The sequence below is a fragment of the Talpa europaea genome (assembly GCF_964194135.1).
Source record: "Talpa europaea genome assembly, chromosome: 1".
Taxonomy (NCBI): domain Eukaryota; kingdom Metazoa; phylum Chordata; class Mammalia; order Eulipotyphla; family Talpidae; genus Talpa; species Talpa europaea.
This window is the reverse complement of record NC_140073.1, coordinates 33296757-33322078: the sequence shown is the minus strand read 5'-3', so window position 1 is coordinate 33322078 and position 25322 is coordinate 33296757. Positions and strand designations below refer to the sequence as shown.

At 38.5% G+C, this 25322-nt stretch overlaps 1 protein-coding gene across 2 annotated transcripts in view; it reads left to right on the top strand.

Moving 5' to 3' along the window:
• The window catches only part of DENND5A (DENN domain containing 5A), a gene marked incomplete at both ends in the record, with an annotated part of 98528 nt that overhangs the window by 46486 nt on the left and 26720 nt on the right, over nt 1–25322 (top strand). For both annotated transcript variants that reach the window (XM_084231075.1, XM_084231074.1), the window contains 7 exons: nt 5901–6218; nt 8936–9151; nt 9641–9875; nt 16566–16716; nt 17334–17427; nt 20763–20894; nt 24406–24558. In XM_084231075.1, the coding sequence (XP_084087201.1) occupies nt 5901–6218; nt 8936–9151; nt 9641–9875; nt 16566–16716; nt 17334–17427; nt 20763–20894; nt 24406–24558 (1299 nt within the window). The remainder of the gene's footprint in view (nt 1–5900; nt 6219–8935; nt 9152–9640; nt 9876–16565; nt 16717–17333; nt 17428–20762; nt 20895–24405; nt 24559–25322) is intronic.

Genomic DNA, 25322 nt, shown 5'->3' with positions numbered 1-25322 from the left:
AGATGTGAATTTGTGTAGCCCTCATTGGAATGTTCAACTGGGGAGAAAACTGGCTTTCTCAAGGAGCATCTTGAAAGGTATGCATAATGAATGGAGAATGACAATATCTCTGAAAGAGACCTTTGGAATGTCTCAGAAATGATACACAAAAGCAAATGGAATAAATTAAAAATTACCTCAGATTTTGCTGCTCAGCGATAACTTTGAACATTTTGGTATACATTCTGTGGTATCTTTATACTGCTAGAAGGAAGCTCTAAGGCAGCAGTGACTGGGAAATTCATGTGGGTGTGTGCACCCTCAGGGTCATGGATTGGGGCAAAACTTGATTTATAAGAGACTTTCTCCAGAGGGACAGAGAATGTTCACTCCCTACCCCCAAAATCAAAATTCATCAGTTGCTGCCCCGTCTTTCAGCATCAGAAGTCTGTGAAAAGCCCTTTGTTCCTTTTTATACCAACACATGAGCTCAGCTGGCCCTGAGCAAACGAGAGTGCTGAGCTGCCTTTGTGAGGCATCCTTTGTCCTATGCTTCTCTTTCTGGTTTCATTCTTTGTCCAGAAGGAGGCATTTCATCCACAGCTATATCAAGGGAAGCTTCTTTCTATCTTAGGCTCTTCTTTCCTACTTTTATTGCTCCTTTCTCAGAATATACCTCCAATAACTTTTCCCTAGTTATCTCTGCATTGAACTCCTTTCAGTGAATAGCACAGAGATTGACTAGTAAGTGAGACTGGTTGGTTGTGATTTGGGGTTAGGTATTCAGGCTTGGGAAAGGGCATTGTTATCTTGTGCAAGAAGATATTTGGGAGAGTTTTTGCGATTTTGGTTTTTCCCAACAAGGCAGTAGGATAACTGAAGAAAACTCATCCCTTGGGCTCAGTTCATTTGCCATGCTACTTCCTATCCCCCAGACTGTTTTGTAGGAGTTGGTTTCTTCTCAGCTGAGGAAAGGGGCACAGGAGTTTGAGGTAGTTTGCAAGTTTCTTCTGTTTGCCAGAGCAGTCTGTGTGCTGGGAGGAAATAACACGAGGCTATTGTATAAGCCTGGTAACTCAATGGCCTTCTTATTCACTTTGCCTTCTTATTCTTACCTCTCTCAGTTCAACATTACAAAAAGAATGGGTAGTGGTGCCTGTGTAAAGGCTCCTCTCTTAATCTAGCTCATTTCTGAAGTATCTCTGAGTAGTTTTCTCTCCTCTAGTCACCTCTGACCAGATGTATCTATGATATTTGGACACAGCATTTGGAGAATTTTATAACTTCTTTAGAGACATTCTTTATTTGGCTCACAGCCCTGGGAGAAAAGCCAACCAAGCATTGTGAATGGATACAGTTATTTTTAGCTGCCTCTTTTCCCTATGGGACAAACTGCCTTTTTTTTTTTCCTCTAAAGAAAGGAGAACTAAGAGGGTAAATGATTGCATTGTGTGCCTCTGGTAGGTCACAGTACTTTGTTATTTTAGCTCTGTGGACAGGGTTTATGAGGCAGGTGGGAGGAATGACTAGATGATTAAATTCTCTTATTTTTTAAATGGTTTGACATGAAAGTTTATATTATAATTTTAAACTCTTTAAGGAATAAGCAAAAAGTAGACTATTTTTGAAGTCAAACATTTATTAGCCCCTTAACTAGGTAGGGCTTAAGTAGTATTTAGAAGATGAAGTTTGACGCAATTCTTCTCATCTTTAAATCTTGGATTATGGGAAAGCTCTTTTTTAGTTATAGATTGGTAAATAGAGTGATTTATGAAAATGTTTATTGAATGAATGCATATGTGGACATATTATAACATGCAGTTTGTACAATGTGCAGATTGAAAATTTGTGGAATTATATTCCTCTGGACCTACTGTATTACTTTACTGCCTCTTCTTTTAGAATGTGACTCATTGGTACATGGATAAGTAGAGGATTAATGAAATAACTTTTTGATATATAATTGAGGAATCATACCAAAGGAGGGATTATTTAATAATGGAGCTTGTAAAATTGCTTGCCTGCAGGGAAAAAAGTGAGGAAGGATCCCTACCTCATACCATAATCAAAAACAAATTAAGATGGATTAAATGTTAAATGTCAAACATTTATCAACTTAAGAAGTTAAATGTTAAAAGCAAAAGTTTAAATTTTCTAGAAGAAAGTATTGATAAGTACCTTTGTGACCTTTGGGTAGGGACTTGGTAAACAGATACAGAAAGCACTACCCATAAAATAAAAGATTAATATTTTGATTTTTAAAATAACTCAATAAGACATTCTAAGATGAAAAAGGTAACAAAAAATTTAGAGATGTACCAAAGAGGTGCAGGCCTTGGTGCTGGATGGCTGAGACCATCTTCTGGACTACCTGGTGGCCATTGTGGCCTGGCCAGAAAGTGGTGGTTGTGCTCTGTGAGCACAATTTATGGCAATTTGTATAGGAACAAGTTGAAATACCTCGTCTTCCTCTGCAAGTGGATGAATACCAACCCATTGTGGTCCCTAACACCTCCAGGGTCATAGCCACATCTTTTGGCAGATGGTGAGAGGCACACTGCATCCAAGACCAAGTGAGGCATGGCCGCCCTGGACTGGCTCAAGGTGTTTGATGGGATCCCACCACCCTTTGACAAGAAAAAAAATGGATGTTTCCTTCTGCCCACAAGGTGGTGCCTCAAAAGCCTACCAGGAAATTTGCCTATTTAGGGTACTTCGTGAGGAAGTACCAGGCAGTAACAGCCACCCTGAGGAAGAGGAAGGAGAAGGCCAAGATTCATTACCAGAAGAAGCCATAACCTACAAAAAATAGCATCAGGATATTACAAAGAACTCCAGCAAATCAGTACGATGATAAATAACCCAATAGAAAAGTTGGCTGAAGACATGCATAGGTATTGCCCCCAAAAATGCACATTTCTTAATTTTAGTAGCACTCAGGGAAGTATAAATTTAAATGCACCCATTTCAATGGCTAAAAGAAATCTAGGGTCTCCCTGGTGGCGCAAGAGGTTAAGACACAACCTGTGAAGCTGTCAGCAGCCAATGCAGCATGAGTTCAATCCCCAGACAGGGAGCAACCCACATGGTGCAGCAGACCTACCCTGACTCGCCCACTGCTCCCCTCAGCAGTGTATTTCAGTCGATCTGCCTGTTGTGTTCCCTGCTCTGTCTCTGGTGAGTCCTCTCACCCTCCACACCTCTGGCCTGTACCCCAGTTCTTGCATACATGAATAAATAAATCTCAAAAAAAAACAAGCAACGACATATGTTGGTGAGGATACGGTGAAAAAGAAACTCTCCTACATTGCTGGTGGGAGTGCAAACTGGTCCAACCATTGTGGAAAGCTGTCTGGAGAGTCCTCAGTCTACTAAAAATGGAGCTACCGTATGATCCAGCAATTCCACTAAAATGTAAAAAATGATAACTGTTAAAAAATAAAATAAATACATAAATAAAAAGATTGTCTCTAGAAAGTTATCAAGTTTATATTACCAATAATAGCATGAGATATTTGTTTCTTAGAAAAAAAAATCTTTTGGGCCTCCCCGGTGGCACAGCGGTTGAGCGCTGGGCTACGAAGCTGCCCGCAGCCTTTGTAGTGCCGGTTTGATCCCCAGCCGGCTGGCGAGGGTCCCACCTGGCGCGCAGACCTCTCCTGCCGTGCCCGCTGCTCCCCTCAGCAGTGTATTTGTCGGTCTGCCTGTTGGACTCTCCACTTTGGCTCTGGTGAATTCTCTCACCCTCTCGTGCTTCTTACTGTACCCAGTGATTGTATTAAAAAACAAAACAAAATTTTTTAAATATTTGTCAGCCCAGTTAGTAAAAAATATTTTGTGTTTCTTGGTTTATTATGGAAGTTTAACATTTTTTCCTGTGTTTAAAGTTAACCATTAGTTTTGTGTTTGCCTTTCATAAATTACTCCCATTTTTCAATTGGGTGAATTATTTTTGTCTCAGTGATTTCTTTGGATACTAACCTTTTTACATGTTTATGTGAATTGTTACTTTTTAAATTTGTTATGTTTAAGATTTTTATGGCAGCATTTACCTCTATGTTCATTTAGCCTTGTGTAAAATTAAGAAAGCCCAGCTATACCTTAAGATGGAATAGTAATCTTTTGTATTTTCTTTTAATACTTTTGTTGGTTTGTTTACTTTTGTTTGGAAAATGTTGAGTACATGTAAGAGTAAAGAGACTAGTATCCATTATTACATAACTTAGTCAATTTTTCTGTATCTTCCTTCCTCTCCCTCTGATCCTACTGGATTATTTTGAAGAAATCTTATATAGCATTTTTGTGTCATCCAAATGTAGTCCAAGTTTATCTTGTAAAGGACAGAGAAACTTTAAAAAAAATAGGATGAATTTACTTTTTATTTTTAAATTTTCCGTGTAAAATTTATTTTTGAGAATATTAATATTTCTAAATTGACAGCCATTTGTCCCATAAACATTGATTGAATAATCCATCCACAATACATGGATGTGGATCTGCTGAAGACTGTTCTTTTCCAGTAGATTGTTATTTTATGTCTATATTGGAATCGAGTAAGGCAATTCTTCCCTCAAAATTTCTTGGCTCTTTGTTTTCTTTTATTGTCTTATGCAAAATTTGGAAACAATTGTTAGATCCGCCCTTTAAGTATAAATATTTCTGGAATTTTGAGTAAATTTACATATAATTATGGAAGTTATTAACATCTTTTTATTCAGAATTTTCCCATCTACTAATTTATATATGTTTATTGACGTTTTGTATTCCACACTGTTAATAGCAATATCAGTTAATATTTATTATATACTGTGGGCTTGGTGCTGTGCTAAACCCTTGACATTGTTGTCTCACAAGCCTCAAATCTATGGCATAGGTAATTCTGTTATCCCTGTTAATGGGATGAATGAAGCAGACATAGTTTTATTAATTTAATAATAGACTGCAATGAAGGAAAGGACAGTTGTCCTGCTTAGAACAGGTTCATGGTTATAAGATAAATATACAAAAATAAAGGACTTTCTAGTTTATAGCCACAAGAAAATTCCAATAGGAATGGGAACTATATAATATTTAAGTTAAATTGAACAAGAAATGTGTGTGGTTAAGAGCTTAAGTTTATGACTGGTACTAAGCTAGTTGAATTTGAATCTCACTTAACTGTGTGACTTTGGACAAAATCTGTCTATGTCAGTTTCGTGTGTAAAATAGGGGTGGATATTGCCAGGTTGTTATTTTTAATCCAGATTATCCCTCTCACCAGCATTGTATGAGACTGCTGTTTCTACATCCTCTCAGAAGCAATAAAATTAGAAGGAAGCACAAAAATCGTTAAGAGTAGCCGCCAAATCTTATAAACCAGGACTAAAGCTCAGAAAGGGATAATAGTATGCTCAGATTCTCATAGGGAGATAATGATGGTGACAGATCTGGAACCTCGGCTTTCTGACTTACTTAAACTACTGTAAGAATTCATGAATTTGACATTTAATAAGCATTTACTATATGCGAGACTTTGTGTGAGAGTCTAAACATCTATCTAAGTATCATTATATAATCCTTGCCACTCTTTAAGTGTTTTTATCTCCACTTATAGTTGAGAAAAAGAGAGGTCTGCTGCGCCATGTGGGTTGCTCCCTGGCCGGTCAGGGATTGAACTGCTGTAGAGGCTGGCAGTAGATTGATAGCTCTGTCTTTAACCCCTGAGCCACCAAGGAGGCCTGGTTAAGTAACTTTTTGAAGCTCACACAGCTGGATAGTGGCAGGGAAAGATTGGGACTCAGATGTGTTTCATTCCTGAGCCCAGTTTTGTTTATACAATACCAAATGCACCCATTTCAGATGTTTACTTTGTGTTTTGTTTGTTATCCTTTCTAAAATGCTCTGGAGTTGTTCATACTCCTTGTTCTGGTTTTGTCTTCCAGGCTAACCTCTGCTTTGTAGACATTGACAACCACTTTATTGAGCTGCCAGAGGACTTGCCTCAGTTTCCCAACAAATTGGAGTTTGTCCAGGAAGTTTCTGAGATTCTTATGGCATTTGGCATTCCCCCTGAAGGGAATCTTCATTGCAGCGAGAGTGCCTCCAAGCTGAAAAGACTCCGGGCCTCTGAACTTGTCTCTGACAAGAGAAATGGGAACATTGCTGGCTCCCCTTTGCATTCCTATGAACTCCTCAAGGAGAACGAAACTATTGCTCGGCTGCAAGCCTTGGTCAAGAGGACTGGGGTGAGCCTGGAAAAGGTAAGGTGATATATATAAGGTAAGGTGATATATATATATATATCTCACACATAATATATATGTGTAACACATACACACACACACAAACACATACATATGCATGTCTGTGACAAGTTTGGTCTGTGCTAGAATACTGTTCTGGTGAAATAAAATATGGGTTGAAAACACCCTGATCAGGGGTCTCCCTGGTGGTGCAAGGTGTTAAGCACCGCACTATGAAGCAATCCGCAGCTTCTGCAGCACGAGTTCGATCCCCAGCTAGCCAGGGAGCAACCCACATGGTGCAGCAGACCTCTCCTGACTCACCTGCTGCTCCCCTCAGCAGTGTACTTCAGTTAGTCTGCCTGTTCTGTTCCCCACTCTGTCTCTGGTGAATCCTCTCACCCCCCGCATCTATGGCCTATATCCCAGCTCTTGTATGCATAAATAAATAAATCTTTAAAAAAGCGATTAAAAAAACAAACAAACAAAGAAAACACCCTGGTCAGAATGGTACCGAATAGAGAGCCCAGAAATAAAGCCACACTTATATGGACAACTAATCTTTGACAAAGGAGCAAAGACTATGCAATGAAACATGGATAGTTTGTTCAAGAAATGATGCTGGGAATACTGGACCACCACATGCAAAAGAATAAAACTAGACCACTATCTCTCACCATGCACAAAAATCAACTCAAAATGGGTAAAAGAACTGAACGTAAGACCTGAAGCCATAAAATATATAGAAGAAAATGTAGGTAAAACTACAAAACATATATCTCGGTAACATCTTTAAATACTCATCACCCAAAGCAAAGAAAGTCAAGGAAAAGATAAACACCTGGGATTACATCAAACTGAAAACCTTATGTATAGCAAAGAGACATAAACCAAAACAAAGAGACACCCCACTAACTGGGAAAAAATCTTTGCACTCCATACAACTGATAAGGGACTGATCACAAAGATATACAAAGAACTCACACAACTCAACAAAAACAAACAATCCAGTCAAGAAATGGGCATAAGAACTTAAAAGATACTTCTCCACAGCGGAAATGCAAATGGCTAACAGGCATATGAAAAAATGTTCAACATCCCTTATAATCAGGAAGATGCAAATCAAAACCACAATGAGATACCACTTTACACCAGTAAGAATGACACATATTAAAAAAAAACTAGCAACAACAAATGTTGGCGAGGATGTGGTGAAAAAGGAACTCTTCTACATTGATGGTGGGAGTGCAAACTGGTCCAACCACTATGGAAAGCTGTCTGGAGGTCCCTCAGTCTACTAAAAATGGAGCTACCATATGACCCGGCGATTCTACTCCTAGGGATCTACCCAAAGGACACAAAAACATTGATCCAAAAGAAGACCTGTACCCTTATGTTTATTGCAGCACTATTTACAATAGGCAATACCTGGGAAGAACCTGTATGCCCAAAAATAGATGACTGGATCAAGAAAATGTGGTATATATACACAATGGAATATTCAGCAATCAAAAAAGATAAGCTCATGCCATTTACAGCAATGTGGATGGAGGTAGAAGGAATTATGCTCAGTGAAATAAGCCAGAAGGAAAAAGAAAAATATCGGATGGTTCCACTTATAGCAGGAATATGGGGGAACCCAATAAGACATCAGTATAAAAAAATAATAGTACAAAACACAACAAAGCAAAAACAGACCATTATAAATCAGAGACACTGCAGGGGAGGAGGAGGGAGAGGGATCAGAGGGAAGGAGGGAGGAGCACAGGGGACTGAAGTGATGGTACATGGGTGCATTGGTGAAGGAAATTCTATGGGGACTACACCTGAGGGGGTTGGAGGAAGCAAATATTGTTTAAAAATCAACAAAATTAATAATAATAATAAAAAAAGAAAACACCCTGGTCAGGACAGGGCATATTTATGAACAATGAGAGAATGCTCTGTATGGGAGATTTTGGGTTTAGTGCCGACAAATGTTATCCTAGTAAATGCTACTTGAACCTGAATTTGGGTAGCTTCTCACTTGGGAATCAAGGCAAGCCTGATTCATGTGAATACTAGAGTTGTGACTTGGAAGGATGGTTATAGTAATCTTGGTGTTCAGATTTCTTCCATTGCCCTATGAGTTTCACAGTAACAAAAGCATACAGAATAGGTCAAGAAACAGAAAGATTGAGAGTTTTACCTCAGACTAGTAAGTGACTAGGGAGAGAAACTGGAATCTAGTCCTCTTGTAGTCTAGTTCTGTCTTCTTTCCAGTGTGTACTTAGGTTTTGATTTCCTAACTGATAAGATGATAAGCTTTTGTAGTTGTTTACCCATCTTTTTACCTTACCCTATTCTCACTGTTAAATTACTTTTGTTAATTGCATATAACAAAATGAGCCAATGTAATAATTTTGTTGGGCTTCTTTTTAGTGAAATGTGAAACATTTCATTTTCTTTTAGTTAGATGAACAGAATTAGAGTTAGTAAGGCAGACTTTTTTTAAAAAGTCATGACCACTTACAGAGGAGGAAAAATATTTAGAGAGATTAAAAAGATTTAAAAACTGAACAAAACACAGTAAGGAAAAATTCTTTGAGAGAAAGAAGAATTTTCCATTTGTCCCCTCTTTTGTTTATTTTCTCCATTTGCTGCAAAGTAAATGGCACTGGGGGAAAACAGATGAGTTACACTTCTTTTGAATTAAAGGGAAATCTTGTCTTCTCAACTGTTGCTTCTTTTTGTAGCTGGAAGTTCGTGAAGATCCCAGTAGCAATAAGGATCTCAAAGTTCAGTGTGATGAAGAAGAACTCAGGATTTACCAGCTAAACATTCAGATCCGGGAAGTTTTTGCAAATCGTTTCACTCAGATGTTTGCAGATTATGAGGTGTTTGTCATTCAGCCCAGCCAGGATAAGGAGTCCTGGTTTACCAACAGGGAGCAGATGCAAAACTTTGATAAAGTGAGTATAATCCTGCTGGGGAGGTGATGAGGAACCAGAGTGCTAGCTAGACCCTATTGAAGATGACTTTTTCTTATGTGCTAGGAACAAGTTCATAGTCCTTCTGATGTTGATAAAATACAAGGTTTTGTTGCTTTCAAACAGTGCTAGTTTCTACTATCAGGTGATTTATCATCAGTCACAGAGCTATCTTAGGAAAGTTGTACATGTAGGTTGGACATGAGGATTCAGGGAAGATTAATTGCCACAGTTGGCTATATCTGAGTAATTTTAGGCCAGTCTGTCAAAGTTTCAGCATATCTGATATTTTATCAGGATATCTGAAAAAACAAACAAAATGCTGAAGAGATTTTGTTTGCTTTTCATAAAGACCTGAGAAAGTTCAGAGAATTAGCCTACTGAATCCCTTGGGTATTTTGACATTGCTGGTCAATGTTGATATCTCCTCTTCCCTCTTCCTTGTTAATGACTCTTTCCTTTTCCCACCAGGCATCTTTTCTGTCAGATCAGCCTGAACCCTACCTGCCCTTCCTCTCAAGATTCTTGGAGACCCAGATGTTCGCTTCTTTCATTGACAACAAAATCATGTGTCATGATGATGATGATAAAGACCCGGTGCTTCGAGTATTTGATACCCGAGTAGACAAGATCAGGCTGTTGAATGTTCGGACACCAACTCTCCGTACATCCATGTACCAGAAGTGTACCACGGTGGATGAAGCAGGTAAGACCTCCCTGTCGTACTTTCCAGCCTATTGGATAAAGATACTCTGTTCCCCGCTCTGTCTCTGGTGCATCCTCTCACCCCCAACACCCCAGTTCTTGTATGCATAAATAAATAAATCTTACTAAAAAAAAGATACTAACATGTCCCTGTTCCTAAACATGCCAGCTTTCCCCCACATTTCTACCTTTGCTTAATTCATCCCCATTGTTTGAATTGCTTTATCTGCTTTTTTTGCCTGACAGATTTCTTTCCTTTAACTCTGTCTCAGTTCAGTTGCAGTTAGAAGTTGCAGATCTTCATATAAGTAATAGAAAATCTAATCAGTGGTGGGTTAGACAAATGGGGTTTATTTTTCTTAAATTAGCAAAAAGTATAGAATTGGTGATTGCTGATTTGACTCAGTTACTCAAAATGTAATTAGGAACTGAGATTTATCTTTTTACTCAGTTATTCTTAGCATGTTGACTTTCATATTAATGCTTACTGCCTCATGGTTACAAGAGGCTTTTTATGTTCAGATTCAGAGCAAGAGGAGGGGAGGTTGATGCCAGATATATTTTTCCTCTGTATTAGGAAACAAAAGTATTCCCAGAAATTCCCAACAACTTCTGTTGTCTCAGAGACTAGAGTTGGCACCAACCTTAAGTGCAAAGGCATGTTATGGCATGTTATGGCACCAACCTTAAGTGCAAAGGTAGCTGTGAAAATGAGTATTGAACTGGGTATAATGTTAACCCTGAATTGGGTTCAGTCAGTAAGAAAGAAGGGGCAAATGAGTTAAGTAAGCATTTGGGGCCTCCCTGGTGGCGCAGCGGTTAAGCGCTGGGTTGCGAAGCTGCCCGCGGCCTCTGGGGTGCCGGTTCGATTCCCAGCTGCTCCCCGGCCACCAGAGGAGGGTCCCACATGGCGCGCAGACCTCTCCTGCTGCCCGCTGCTCCCCTCAGCAGTGTACTTCGGGCCTTCTGCCTGCTCTGCTCCCCTCCCTGGCTCTGGTGAATTCTCTCACCCTCCCGCGCTTCTGACTGTACCCAGTGCATGTATAAACAAAATAAACAAACAAATAAATAAATAAAACATGCCTCTATTTAAAAAAAAAAGAGTAAGCATTTGACAGTGTTTACCACAAAAAAACGAGCAGATATAGTCCTCCTCTGAAGCCTTCTTGCGACCCTCAGGCTTATTTGGTTGGTGTCTTTTTACTCCTGTGGTGTTTGTTCTTGCCTCCCCTTTATAAACTATCATTATTGGGGAACAATTTAAGACAAACACCATATTTACTCATTTTCTCAATCCCAATCTGCTAGCATTGAGCCTAGCACACATAGATGTAAAAAGTTGTTTGCTATATGAAGGATTGATATACCTTATTTTATACACACACACACACACACACACACACAATAGGCTCATCCTAGATGAGTTTAGATGAGTAATAATCTCAGTTTGAGGTGTCAGATTAAGAAATGTTTCACTTCCTTATGGAAAGTTCAGTGTCCTTGTTGTAACCTTTTTGTATAGCTTGTTCATCCATTTACCAAATACAATATATACTATAATAACATTGAATGATACTCAAAAAAAAAATTACTGAGTTAATGAACCTGCTGGGCATTTTTCTGGATTTTGAAGATACAGTTAGTGAGAGTTTGGACAAAGTCTTGCCTTCATTGACCTTATAGTCTCTAGTCTTCTTTCTTTATCTTTTAGCTCTTGTTCCAAGCCTTTCATTAAGATGACAGATCTCTTGGCTAAAATTTGAGGTGATATGTTGCCCATTGTACTCTAATACAGTCATCCTTGCCTTTTGGAAAGCATCAGGCTTGAGATTCCCAAACCATGACTCAGGCTTTGGGTCTTGGGAAGCTTGATGGAGATTTCTACAAGATTGTAGAGCTAGAGAAGCATCACCCAAATCAGTTTAAATCAGGACTCCCTATATTGTGCCACTTTTGGAAAAAATGAGAATATTTAATTGTGATTCACTGAAATAAAGAAAGGAGACTTTATAGCTAGAGGCTATAAAGCAAGAGGCTCTAGTCACTTGAGGTCTTGCTCATCTGCCATGGAGATTTGAGGCAATGAATTCTCAAACTATCTGAAACCCATTTGTTGAGTACTAAACAGCAGCATTAGGCCTCATAGGCCTAATGTTAGAATATGGGGTTTGAGATATGGAAGGAGGGTAACTTTCATTTTTATGACTAATTTCAGGGAAGTGGTGTCACAGACACTTTTCAGGCTACTGCTCCCAGGAGTCATGATGATTGTGAGAATGGTAGTTCCTCTATATTGTTGTCAGTGGTAGTGATATCCCTGTAGTTTTGATTTGTGTATTTTAATGATTAATGATGTTGAATATTTTTTCATTTGGTGATATGCCTATGTAAATTGTTTGCTTTCTTTATTATTACTGAATTTTGAAAGTTTTTTGATTATTTGGATATAAGTCCTTTATCAGATATATGTTTGACAGATATTTGCTGTACTTTGTGGCTTGTTTTTTTTTTTTTTCCAAGCCATCTTTCAAGGAGCAAATTTTTTTGTTTTCTTTTTTATTTTTGACTGACTTTTTTTTTTTTAAAGATTTATTTATTTTATACAAGAATCAGAGTATAGGCCAGATGCACAGGAGGGTGAGAGGATTCACCAGAGACAGAGCAGGGAACAGAACAGGCAGACTGACGAAATATACTGCTGAGGGGAGCAGCGGGCGCGATAAGAGAGGTCTGCCATGCCATGTGGGACCCTCGCTGGTCGGCCGGGATCGAACAGGTGCTGCAGAGGCTGTGGACAGCTTTGCAGCGCAGCACTCAACCACCTGCACCAACAGGGGAGGCCCAAATTTTTTCATGTAGCCTAATGTATTAGGTTTTAAAAAATGGTTTATGCTTTGCTGTTGTTTCTGAGTACTTTTTTTCATAGCCCAAGTACAAAGATTTTTTTCCCCCTTTATATTTCCTTCTAGAAGCTTTATGATTTTAGGCTTTACATTTAGGTCTGTGGTCTATTTTGAGTTAATATTTGTAAGTAGCAGAAGCTAAGCTAAGCTAAGTGTACAGGTTCATTTTTTGCCATATGCATATCCAGTTGTTTCAGCATCATCTATTGAAAAGACTGTCTTATACCAATGAATTTCCTTTTTACCCTTGTCAAAATATCAGAGATCTGTGTAAGTGTAAGTCTGTTTCTTAATGCTCTCTTATATTTCATTGATTGGATAGTCTGCATTTACTCCAATACATAACTGTGTTGATTGTAGTTTTTTGTTTGTTTGTTTCATTATTTTCTCCATTATTTTATTATGTATAACACTAAAGAAACTGAAATACCTCTTAAAGGGAATAAGGAATCTAATTGTTTTGGTCTTCTTGTACCTCCAAATCTATATTTTTAAATAGAGTATTTCTTTATCCACTGTCTGCTTGTATACTAATTTCTTGGCAAAAACTTAAGTATTGGTTTATATGATAAATTGTGGAGCTGAGTTACTATTTACAATAGCTAAGATATGGAAACAATCCAAATGCCCCAAAATAGATGACTGGATCAAGAAGATGAGGTACATATACACAATGGAATATTACTCAGCAATCAAAAAAGATAAACACATGCAGTTTGCAGCAACATGGATGGAGCTAGAAGGGCTCATGCTCAGTGAAATAAGTCAGAAAGAAAAAGAAAAATACTGGGGCCTCCCCGGTGGCGCAGTGGTTGAGTGCTGGATTGTGAAGCTGCCCGCAGCCTCTGCAGCACCGGTTCGATCCCCGGCTGCTCCCTGGCCACCGGAGGAGGGTCCCACATGGAGCGCCGACCTCTCCTGCCACCCACTGCTCCCCTCAGCAGTGTACTTCGGTCCTTCTGCCTGCTCTGCTCCCCGCTCTGGCTCTGGTGAATTCTCTCACCCTCCCCCGCACTTCTGACTGTACCCAGTGCTTGTATAAATGAATGAATGAATGAATCAATCTATCTTAAAAAAAAAAAGAAAAAGAAAAATACTGGATGGTTTCACTCATAGCAGGAATTTAGAAAACCTAAATAAGAGACCAGGAAAAAGACTTATCAATGCAAAGTAATAATCAAAATCAACAAGCAACTATAAACCAGCAACACACTACAGGGGTGGGAGGGGGGATTAGGGAGGGGCAGGGAGAGGAAGAACTAGAGTCAAAATAAGGGGCGGGGGGTGCAGTTGTATGGGGAATATAACCAAAATGAAAATGTGTACATTGCACAAAGATGAAAAATGATGTAAGAATTATATAAAATAAAATATTAAATAAAAAAAATTGTGGAACTGAGTTGATGTTGTTTAGATGATCTGATATGATTTGATTTAAAATGATTTGCTCCCTGCCATTAGGAGCATTTTATTGTCTGGTAGAGTGTGTTGGACAAACAGGTCATCATGTAATTGATTACAAATGATCTTAAGACTATAAAGAATAACTTAAAGTTACATAGAGCTTATAACAAAGAGGAATAGGCTAGGGAACAAGGAAGCTTACCCAGTAAGTGAAATTAAGCTGAGATGGGTTTTCCAGGCTGAGTGAAAGTGGTTATTGTAGTTTTATATTAAATCTTGACATCAGGTAATATTAATCCTCCAACTTTGTTCTTCTTTTCAAAGTTGTTTTGACTATTTTGGATCTCTTTGTATTTCACATGTATTTAAAATTAGCTTACCGTTTTCTACAAACAACCTTCTGAGATTCTGAATGGGATAACCTGAGTCTTTTGATCTATGATAATGGAATATCTCATTTATTTAGAGCTTCTTTCGTTCTTCTCGGCAGTGTTTTGTACTTTTCAGAGTATAGGTTTTTCATCTCTTTTGTCATATTATTCTTACTATCCTGATCAGAATAATTGAAGTTTATCTATTTTACTGATCTTCTGAAAGAACTAGTTCCTGGATTTATTAATTTTCTGCTTGCTATTTCATTGCATTCACTCTTGCCTTTATTGTTTTTCTTCTTGTACTTTTTTTGGATTCAATTTGCATTCCTTTTTCTAGCATCATAGGGTAGAAGCTGAAATCATTAGTTTGACATCTTTTCTTTTTTTTTTTTAAAGATTTATTTATTTATTTATTTATACAAGCACTGGGTACAGTCAGAAGCGCGGGAGGGTGAGAGAACTCACCAGACCGAGAGCGGGGAACAGAACAGGCTGACTGATGAAATATACCACTGAGGGGACCAGCGGGCTCTGCAGGAGAGGTCTGTCTTGCCATGTGGGACCCTTGCCGGCGGCCGGGGATTGAACTGGTGCTGCAGAGGCTGTGGACAGCTTCGCAGCCCAGTGCTCAATCGCTGTGCCACCAGGGAGGCCCCAAATGTTTTCTTCAAGTTCATGTGCTCTGGAATAATTTTTTACTACCTAGCTTAAATTTTTTGCGTAAATAAAAACAAACGTGTCTTTAGAGTTATATTTTTTATTATACATGGGCTTACTAATCAAATAAGCTCAAGCTATCAATGTGAATAATTTGTCAATGTGAAAAATACCTACCTAGAGAGTGAAAGTTTTTTTTGTTTTGTTTTGTTTTTTTTAGATTTATTTATTTATGCATACAAGAACTGAGATGCAGGCCAGAGGTGCAGGGGGTGAGAGGATGCACCAGAGACAGATTGGGGAATAGAACAGGCAGACTAACTGAAACGCACTGCTGAGGGGAGCAGCAGGCAAGGCAGGAGAGGTCTGCTGTGCTATGTGTCTGGCGGGCCAGGAATGGAGCTGGTGCTGCAGAGGCTGCGGATAGCTTCATAGTGCTGTGCTTAACCCCTTGTACCACAAGGGAAGCCCTCAAAGTAGTTTTGTGCTTTATGTTATTTCTATCATCAAATCTTTGATTAACTAAGTAAATCTAGTCTTTTCAATAGTAAAAGCTAAGTTTAGTTTAGAACTATGTATAGTTTATATATATGCCTTTAAAATCTTTGGTTAAGTGGATAATTAAGCATTGTTTTATAATGACTGTGATCCCATTTATTCAAGTGTTTTAAACTCTTTTAATGTTTTTGACAAACTTGCCCAAAACAAATTCTAAATGATGCCCTTTTGACTTAGTTACTATGAGATTTTTTTTTCCCCACAGTACCCCTGGAACAATATCACATAGATTTGTTCACTCTCTTTATAAAAAAGAAGGCTGTAAAATTAATTAAGTCTTAACTTGGTTTATTCAGTTGCATGGGAACAAGCATGGTCAAATGAGAAGTAATACTAAAAGATCTTAAAATCACAAAAAAATCTAAAATGTCCTGGTATTAAATTATTACTCACAATTCTGATTATTATTTTAAAATATCATATGCCTAAATATTAGGCAAATATCCTTGTCACCTGCACTTTAACAATGACCAATTTACAGTCTTTTGAGTTTGACATCTTTTCTAAGAGGAATTTAGTACTTTCAAGTGATATTTTAATGACTTCCCACAAATTTTGATATTTTATGTTTTCATTTTTATTCAGTTCAAATAACTATTTTCTCTTTGCTTTATGTTTTGATCATAGGTTATTTACAAGTGTATTCGTTTTAAGATACTATTATTGTGGCTAGAGAATATGCTTTTTATGATTAAAATTATTTTTACATTTGTTGAGATTTGTTTCATGACCCAGAATATGATATACATTTTAAAGTGTTTGACTTATCTTTGTTGTCGTTATTCTTTTACCCAGAGAAAGCAATTGAGTTGCGTCTGGCAAAAATTGACCATACTGCAATTCACCCACATTTACTTGACATGAAAATTGGACAAGGGAAGTATGAACCAGGCTTCTTCCCTAAACTTCAGTCTGATGTGCTTTCCACCGGACCAGCCAGCAACAAGTGAGTCAACCCCAGGGATTCCTTTTATACAGCTTCACAGGCCCTAGTGGAAATAGTTACCTGTGGCCTGAGCTGATCTCCCCAAAGGGCCCATGAATTTTTTAAAGTAAATATGGAGGAAACCCAAACTATCAGGAGTATTGTAAGCTCCTGTCTTCGCTGTGCAAATTGGGATCACACATGTCCAGGAACTGCAAAAAGTGAGGCTGTGGATGGGTTAATCTCTCAGACAACACCTGTGTAGCCGTTTGTCTTTGATAATTTGTAGTTGAGTTAGTATCTGAACTGAAAATAGGTCATATAGCAGGATGCTGTTCTTTAGTTATTTTGCAGATAAGTATATCAAAACCTGGGCAGAGTTGAATGAGTATACTTACAGATCTGCATCTGAAGTTTTTGTAGATATTTCAAAAGGAATTTATTTGTGCTCCTTGGGGAATTATCTTTTTCATGCCCATTCACTGATCTTTAAGTTAACCTTTCTGCAAGGTTACTGAGCTCTGTCTGGTGATTTCTTGATGGTTTCCTGTGGTTAGTGTTGTTTTCTAGATACTTAAGTTTTCACCTGTCACCTTAATTTCTTGGATGTTCTTAATTGTCTGCTTGGATTTTGTCAGGTGGACAAAAAGGAATGCTCCTGCCCAGTGGAGGCGGAAAGATCGACAGAAACAGCACACAGAGCACCTACGTTTAGACAATGATCAGAGAGAGGTAAGATACCTTAAGAAGGACAAAGAATTATCATGCTACGCTCTTATCTTTCCCATTTCTTTGGCCCTTGGTCTGATTCTGATGCTTTAGCAGTTACCTCTCCCTATAAAGAAGAATTAATAACTGGGTTGGTTTCTGATACAGGACTGTGGTTGTGACAGATCCAGGATATACATTGTTTTGTCTGTGACTGCTTGCCGCCAACCTCATAGTCAACTGTCTCCCTGAACCCGTTCATTCCCTGCCCTAGGGCTGGGGGCTTGGAGGGGCAGGACTAGGGGGAAAAAGGGGAGTGACAGAAACTTCAAAAGGTAGGAATCTGAAGGGGGAGGAATTCATTTAAATTCATGAGGCTTTTTGTGGGGGTGATATAGTTAGTGCATTACTAAGAATTCTGCTAGAGTGAGAAGAAGGAAAATTTGAATTTGAGTTAATGTTGTGGATCTCTGAACTTGTGGAGGGAGATTTTTTTTTCTTTTTTTTTTTCCTAAGCTTTTTTCTGTTAGAAGAGTAAAGGAGAGGAATGTTATTATCAGGTGACTAGGGATTGATGATTAATTTATCTCCTTAGTTCTTTTTGCTTGTAAGCTGAGTTTCTCAGCTCTACCATAACTTATTTGCAGTAAGAGACCCTATCTTTCTTAGCTGCAAGGAAATTGTGAAATGAAGCTTCATCTTCAGGAATCCATTTCAGGAATTTTTCTTTGAGTAAAGATCCTGCAGACTTTTTATTTTGTATACATAAAACCCAATAAAGCTTAGTGTTTTTCATATATGTCTGAAACCTCAATGAATGGGAAAATAAATAACAGCTTGCTTTTGTTATTTTTTAAATGATTAAATTAAAATTGCAAGTTAAGATAATGGATTTTAATCCATGATCTTGATTTAGAGGCTATAGTTGTGCTTGGAGGTTTTGTGAAGGTATTATAAAGTATTGGTGCTATTTTAATAGTTTCCCATAACCTCAAGTAAAAAGAAAAAACTAAAACTAAAAATATAATCTCCTCTGACTCTTCTACTACACATTATCTCCTCCCCTCCCCCTTTTTGGTCAAAATTCCTGTAATAAGCATGTTGAAACACAAAGATGACAAGGAGGTAGACTTGCTCTTCAGTGAATACTAGTTTGTTAAGGGAGCAAAGTCAGGTACACAAATAACTTATGAGAGGCGAGGCAGTATTTGATCACTGCTGGAGAAAACAGGTAATTTCTACTTGGACTAGTTATCAAAGAAGACTGTTTAGAGGAACCAGCGTGTATTTAAATTTTGGAGGATGATAGAATTGTTAGAGACAAAGAAGAGTATCTCAAGTAGAGAAAATGACAATCAAAAACTTGGTGATGGGGCCTCCCCGGTGGCGCAGCAGTTGAGCGCTGGGTTGCGAAGCTGCCCGCGGTCTCTGCGGTGCCAGTTCGATCCCCAGCTGCTCCCCGGCCACGGGAGGAGGGTCCCACATGGCGTGCAGACCTCTCCTGCCGCCCGCTGCTCCCCTCAGCAGTGTACTTCGGTCCTTCTGCCTACTCTGCTCCTTGCTCTGGCTCTGGTGAATTCTCTCACCCTCCCGCGCTTCTGACTATACCCAGTGCATGTATAAACAAAACAAACAAACAAACAAACAAATAAATAAATAAAAACATGCCTTAAAAAAAAAAAAAACTTGGTGATGTATAAAGGAGGCTATAAACAGAATATTTCAGAGCAAGGAGATAGTTGAGATAACTAGCAAGTAGAAAGGCAGGTAGCAATAGTCCTGGTGATAGTAATTGAAAGCTAACCTTGGGGATTGGTGTTAGGGACTGATTGAGGGGTCCGAAGATAGAATGGAGAGTATTGTATAGTGGAAAAAAAATACAGAGGAGGAAGAAGTCTGGAATAAAATGTTGGTTGTGAACCTAGGGTACGTAGTGGATATTAGCATGCAGTTAATTGCTTTGATGTGATGTTAAACAATATATAGAGACTCCCCAGTAGTGCAGAAAAACAAAAAAGAGTTGTTTTGAATATGCAGTCTAAATTTTCTAGGCCCTACTTTAGCAAGGTTATGCCTTATGGTAGAAAGGGTGTTACAGGGGGGCCTCCCTGGTGGCGCAAGGGGTTAGGCACAGCACTATGAAACAATCCGCAGCCTCTGCAGCATGAGTTCGATCCCCAGCCAGCTAGGGAGCAACCCACATGGCGCAGCAGACGTCTCCTGTCTCACCCGCTGCTCCCCTTAGCAATGTATTTCAGTCAGTCGTCAGTCTGCCTGTTCTGCTCCCCACTCTGTCTCTGGTGAATCCTCTCTCATCACCCGCATCTCTGGTCTGTACCCCAGCTCTTGTATGCATAAATTAATAAATCTTTTTTTTTTTTTTTAAAAAGAAAGGGTATTACAGGGCAGGGAGAGGGGCACCCATTACCCTCAAACCTGCCTGCTCTGATTAGGTTCTGCCATCCTCCACATCAAGACAAAACATATTCTAGTGCGTAAGACCTTTAATGGAAACAGTTAGTGTGCAACAAAGAAAAGACAAAGAATGTAGTTTTCAAATCAAGCACCCAAAGTTACCCGTCACCTCGTGAGTAAATGTCCAGTCAAACAGGGCTGTCCCAAAGCAGGGTCACTGAGGCCCTGGTGGGGACCCGTAGGAAAGGGGTAGAAAGGGCCTAGCATATCTGAGGCAGAAGGAGCAAAATCAAGATAAAAGCTGCCATTGTTAACCTCCCCAAGAGTCTCCCACCCACATCTGTTTCAACCAGTCCAAGACCAAAAAGCAAGTGCAGCTTCTTCACTGCTCCATGTGCCTCCTGCAGGTCTCCTTTTCACTCTCCATCCTTCTTTCCCTCAGTCTCCTCTTCCGTTTCTTCTCTCCCTGCTCAACTCCACCCTTCCTTGGGTGGGGCAGGAAATCTGGAACCTCCCTTTCCCTGGGGACCACCCTGTTACAAGGGTAGATGTTCTTGGTATGGCAGAGGAGTTATATTCCTCACAATTTGGTAGGGAAAAATTATTTTCTCAACAGTTCACTGATATTTCAGTGGGTTTATATACTGGACTATACATATTCTAACCATATACTTTTTACTTTCTGTATCATTAAAACAAAAGTAATTACAGGACCTTTCCTTTTATGGAGTGCATTTCATCATAAGGAAAATGGAATTCATCGCATTGCCTCATTTTTTCCCTTTAGTATATGAGTTGCATTTTAAACTTTGCTTCCAACTTTAACTGAGTTTAGGAAAGAGGAGGTAAGAGAGCCTGAGGTGATAGTGCCCTCTTCAGGTACCCATCAGTACTGGTCACCTGTGGTTTGTGTGCATTGACACTGATATTTCTGTTTGCTGCAGAAGTACATCCAGGAAGCCAGGAGCATGGGCAGCACCATCCGCCAGCCCAAACTGTCCAACCTCTCCCCATCAGTGATTGCTCAAACTAATTGGAAGTTTGTAGAGGGTCTGCTGAAGGAATGCCGCAACAAGGTGAGCTGTGGATGCCTTGGTATAACTGCTATTTCTCTTGGCAGCCAAGTCTTGGCTTTGACCTCTCTTTTTTAATAGTACTCATTTTAAGATCCTATTAATTTGCAATTAGATATATTTGTTTTAAATAAAATATACCATAATTGAGAGTAAGTACTCTTTGCTTGATATAAACTTAACATAGTCTTTAAAACTGAGAGATGATATAATTTTTAATTTTAGACATTATACCCTATTTACTTAAAATCAGTGTAGTTGAATTGTCTTTAGCAGATTAATCTTATACATATGAAAATGTTTTTGCCTTTCTCTTTTAATCTTGTAGCAATGATCTCATATATCTAGAAACCAGAATTTACTGAAAGCTTACTTGCTAGGTGCCTGGCCAAAGTGTATTATTCAATTTCAGTTTATTGGCATTTTTTTTCCTTCGCAAATTTTATTGATTTGTTAGTCATTTCTATAATGGTAAATTTGGTAGTATAATTTCACATCTCCACATGTACACTTGCTTATTCACCCTCCATCAAAGGTCCAGTGCCAGTACTCTATTACTTACATTATCCTCTCTTGCCTCCTTCCCCCATTCCCTCTGGTAACCACTACGTTTTTCATAGGATAGTTGTTTTTCAAAAAGCTATATTGAACTATAATTTATAGACAAATAATTATACATATTAATGTATACATTTTGATGAGTTTGGGTATATACATACACTCATGATACTGTCACCATGATCAAGGCAGTAAACATATATCTATTACTTCCTAAAATTTCCTTGTGTTCTTTTGTATTTTTTTGTTATTTTTGTGGTAAGAATATGAGATATAACATCTTACCATATTTTAAAGCACATGTTGTTGTATTGTTAATTATAAGTACACGTTGTACAGCAGATTCCTAGAATTTAATCATCTTGTACACTGAAACTGAGCAACAATTCCTGTTTTCCCCTCCCTTCAGTCCCTGAAAACCCCCAGTCTATTCTCTTTTATGAGTTTGACTGTTTTAGATACATCATATTAGTGGAATCAGAGATTTGTCGAGCTGTGACTTCTTTAGCAAAATGTCCTCCAGGTTCCATGTTACTGCAAATGACAGGGTCTCCTGTTTCTTAAGACAATGAATAATGTTTCATTATGTTTATTTACCACATTTTGCTTATCCATTCATCTGACATTTTGGTTGTTTTCACATCTTGGCAATTGTGAGTAATGCTGCAGTAAATATGAAGGTGCAGATGTCTCTTTGAGATCCTTATTTTAGTTTTTTTGCAGATATACCCAGAAGTGGATTGCTTGATTAAGACATCTTAATTTTTAATGTTTTAATTATTGACTTTTCTTTTCTATAAAATTAAAGTTTTTCATGAAACCAAGTCAGTCTGTTGTATCTTTCAGAACAACCCTACTAACTTGGTCTCAGCTACATCCTATTTATTTTCAGTTTCTAAGTGGCACACATTTGTAGGATGAAATCAAATGTGCTTTCTCTTGTAGAATACATTATTGCTGTTACAAGTTAGATTGATGTATCGGTATCAATAATTTGATTTTATGTGTTTTAAAAAAAAGCTTCCATCAGTTTACTCTGAGTCATTGATATCCATGATTTCCCACACAACATTGCCTTTCATGCCATCAAGAACATTAATGATGCAGTCTTTCTTGAAAGAGGACTCCTCTATTGTCTGTGGAATTTTACTTTCCAAACCACTGACATTCATCCTCAAGTTCTGAGATGCATGTCCAGTTAACAACAGCTTCCTTACATTCCATTCCTGGTCAACAAGGATTGTGAGCTACATGCAAATTTCAGAGGTGTTAATATATAAGAAAATGTAGACTTGGAATTGGAGATATACAGTGATCATTCTAACACTAATAAGTGTTGATTATAATGTACAGCAATAGGAACTCTGAAACTGAAACTGTTGGAAGTGTAAATTGTATGAATGTTTTGGAAAATAGCAAGCATTATCTAGCGTTTGTCTTTTGAGAATATTCCCTAATGAAAGCTTTGTATTGGGCCTCCCCAGTGGCGCAGCAGTTGAGCGCTGGGCTGCAAGGCTGCCCGCAGCCTCTGCAGCGCCAGTTTGATCCCTGGCCACCAGCGAGGGTCCCACATGACACGCAGACCTCTCCTGCTGTGCCCGCTGCTCCCCTAAGCAGTGTCCTCCGTCATGTCTGCCTGTTCTGCTCCCCTCTCTGGCTCTGGTGAATTCTCTTATCCTCCTGCGCTTCTGACTGTACCCAGTGCTTGTATAAATGAATAAATAAATCTTAAAAAAAAAAAAAGTTTTGTATCGTGACCCAGCAAATGCATACAAGTTCACAAGAGCTTTCTTTGTAATAGCCCCAAACTGGAAATAAACTAGATACTAATAAGTAGGAGAGTTAATAAGTAAATTGTAGTATATTCGTATATTGAAGTAATACACAGCAATCAGAATGCTCAGTAGCTATACCCATCAACATGGATGAGGTTCATAAAGTTGAGTGAAAAAGCAAATCACAAAAGAAAACATATAGGGAAAACTAAACTATTGTTTAGGGATACAAATTAGGTGAGAGTCATTTCCTTGCTTTTTAGTTTTATTGTAAAAGTCAGGGTATTAAGTGGGAAGGTGATTAAAGAGGTCACATGAGGTACTTCATAGGAATACAGATGGGCAGTACTTTATTTCTTATCCTGGGTGATGGTTATAATAGTATAAAAGCGTATTGGCAGATACTATTAGTTATAATTGTGTTAGTATAATGTATGCACATGTGTCCACATATGTATATGTATGAGGTAATAATAATAAAAGCATTAAAAATAGTAACACTGGAAAGAAATATTCTTAAGTATTAAGAGTTGTTGCTTTTGAAATGTAGAAATAGTGATTTTTTTTCTCGTGGTCTTTAGATTTTTATATGTCACAAATTTATGACATGATTGAATCTTAAGAACTTGGACTCAGTGTTTAGGCAGACTTAAATTTAGATCAAAGGTCAAATCTGTTATATTTTTGCTGTGTGATTTTTAAACAGTTTAAATTTTCTGACCTCAATTTCCTTACCAGTAAATTGGAAACAGCAGTAATGTTTATCTGAGTGAAATAATGGAATGTTTAATAAAGTGCCTGATACATAGTAATAAAAGCTGTGGCCACCATTATACATTTTTGTTCTATTATAGCATTTGAAAAGTTTTACCTAAAAGTAAATTATTCCTTCTTCATTTTTTATCCCCTTGAGAGCTAGTTCAGATATATTTCTAGAATTAAATGCTTGAAGGTTTGTTTAATAAGGTCAGTTAAACAGTGAGAAACAGAGACTGTAAGATGTGAGTTTGACCAATGGGTTTTATTCTTTCCATTTCATAAATGCCAAAAATAAACCCAGAGTGGTTTGCCCAGGATCATACAGTGATTACTGTGTTCTTTTTAAACAAACTTTTAAAGAATGCATTTGCATGTGATCCTGCTCACTGTGCTTATCTAATCCTCCCGATTGATTCTTGTAGACCAAGAGGATGCTGGTGGAGAAGATGGGCCGAGAAGCTGTGGAGCTAGGGCATGGAGAAGTGAACATCACGGGAGTGGAAGAGAACACCTTGATTGCCAGTCTTTGTGACCTTCTGGAAAGGATCTGGAGTCATGGACTACAAGTGAAACAGGTAATGAAACAGGTAACCTTGCCCTACTGAGCAAATCGTCTTCCTGTCCCCCCCCCCCCAAAAAAATTATTTATTTATTTATACAAGCACTGGGTACAGTCAGAAGTGTGGGAGGGTGAGAGAATTCACCAGAGCCAGAGCGGGGAGCAGAGCAGGCAGAAGGACTGAAGTACACTGCTGAGGGGAGCAGCGGGTGGCAGGAGAGGTCTGCGTGCCATGTGGGACCCTCCTCAGTGGCCGGGGAGCAGCCAGGGATCGAACCGGTGCTGCAGAGGCTGCAGGCAGCTTTGCAACCCAGTGCTCAACCGCTGCGCCACCGGGGAGGCCCTGTCTTCCTGTTTTCATTTACTAGTTTTTCTGTACTCCTCCACTGATACCTTTGAATTATATGCACAGTGCTGATGGAGTGAGATGTGAAATAGCTAAGTAGACAAACAAACAAGTAAATAAATGTAATCCAGATTATTTTATTTAAAAATAAGCTTCATAAATCTCTATGTCTGAGATTATAAAAGGCCATATTATTTCCTGCAAATAGAGTAAAACAACCTGATAGGTCTTGTTTGGCAGCTGACTCCAGTTTGAGATAGAACACAAAGAGAGCTCAGGAAATAACAAACATACTCTAAGTATCCTTCACTAATTTTATATTCCCAGTGGGAAAAGGCTGTCGTTAACATTTCTCTTATATGTAGAGAATTTAACCATCGAAAGGAAGACTGCAGGAAGTTAAGTTTGATTTCTACTACTTAACACCCAGAAAA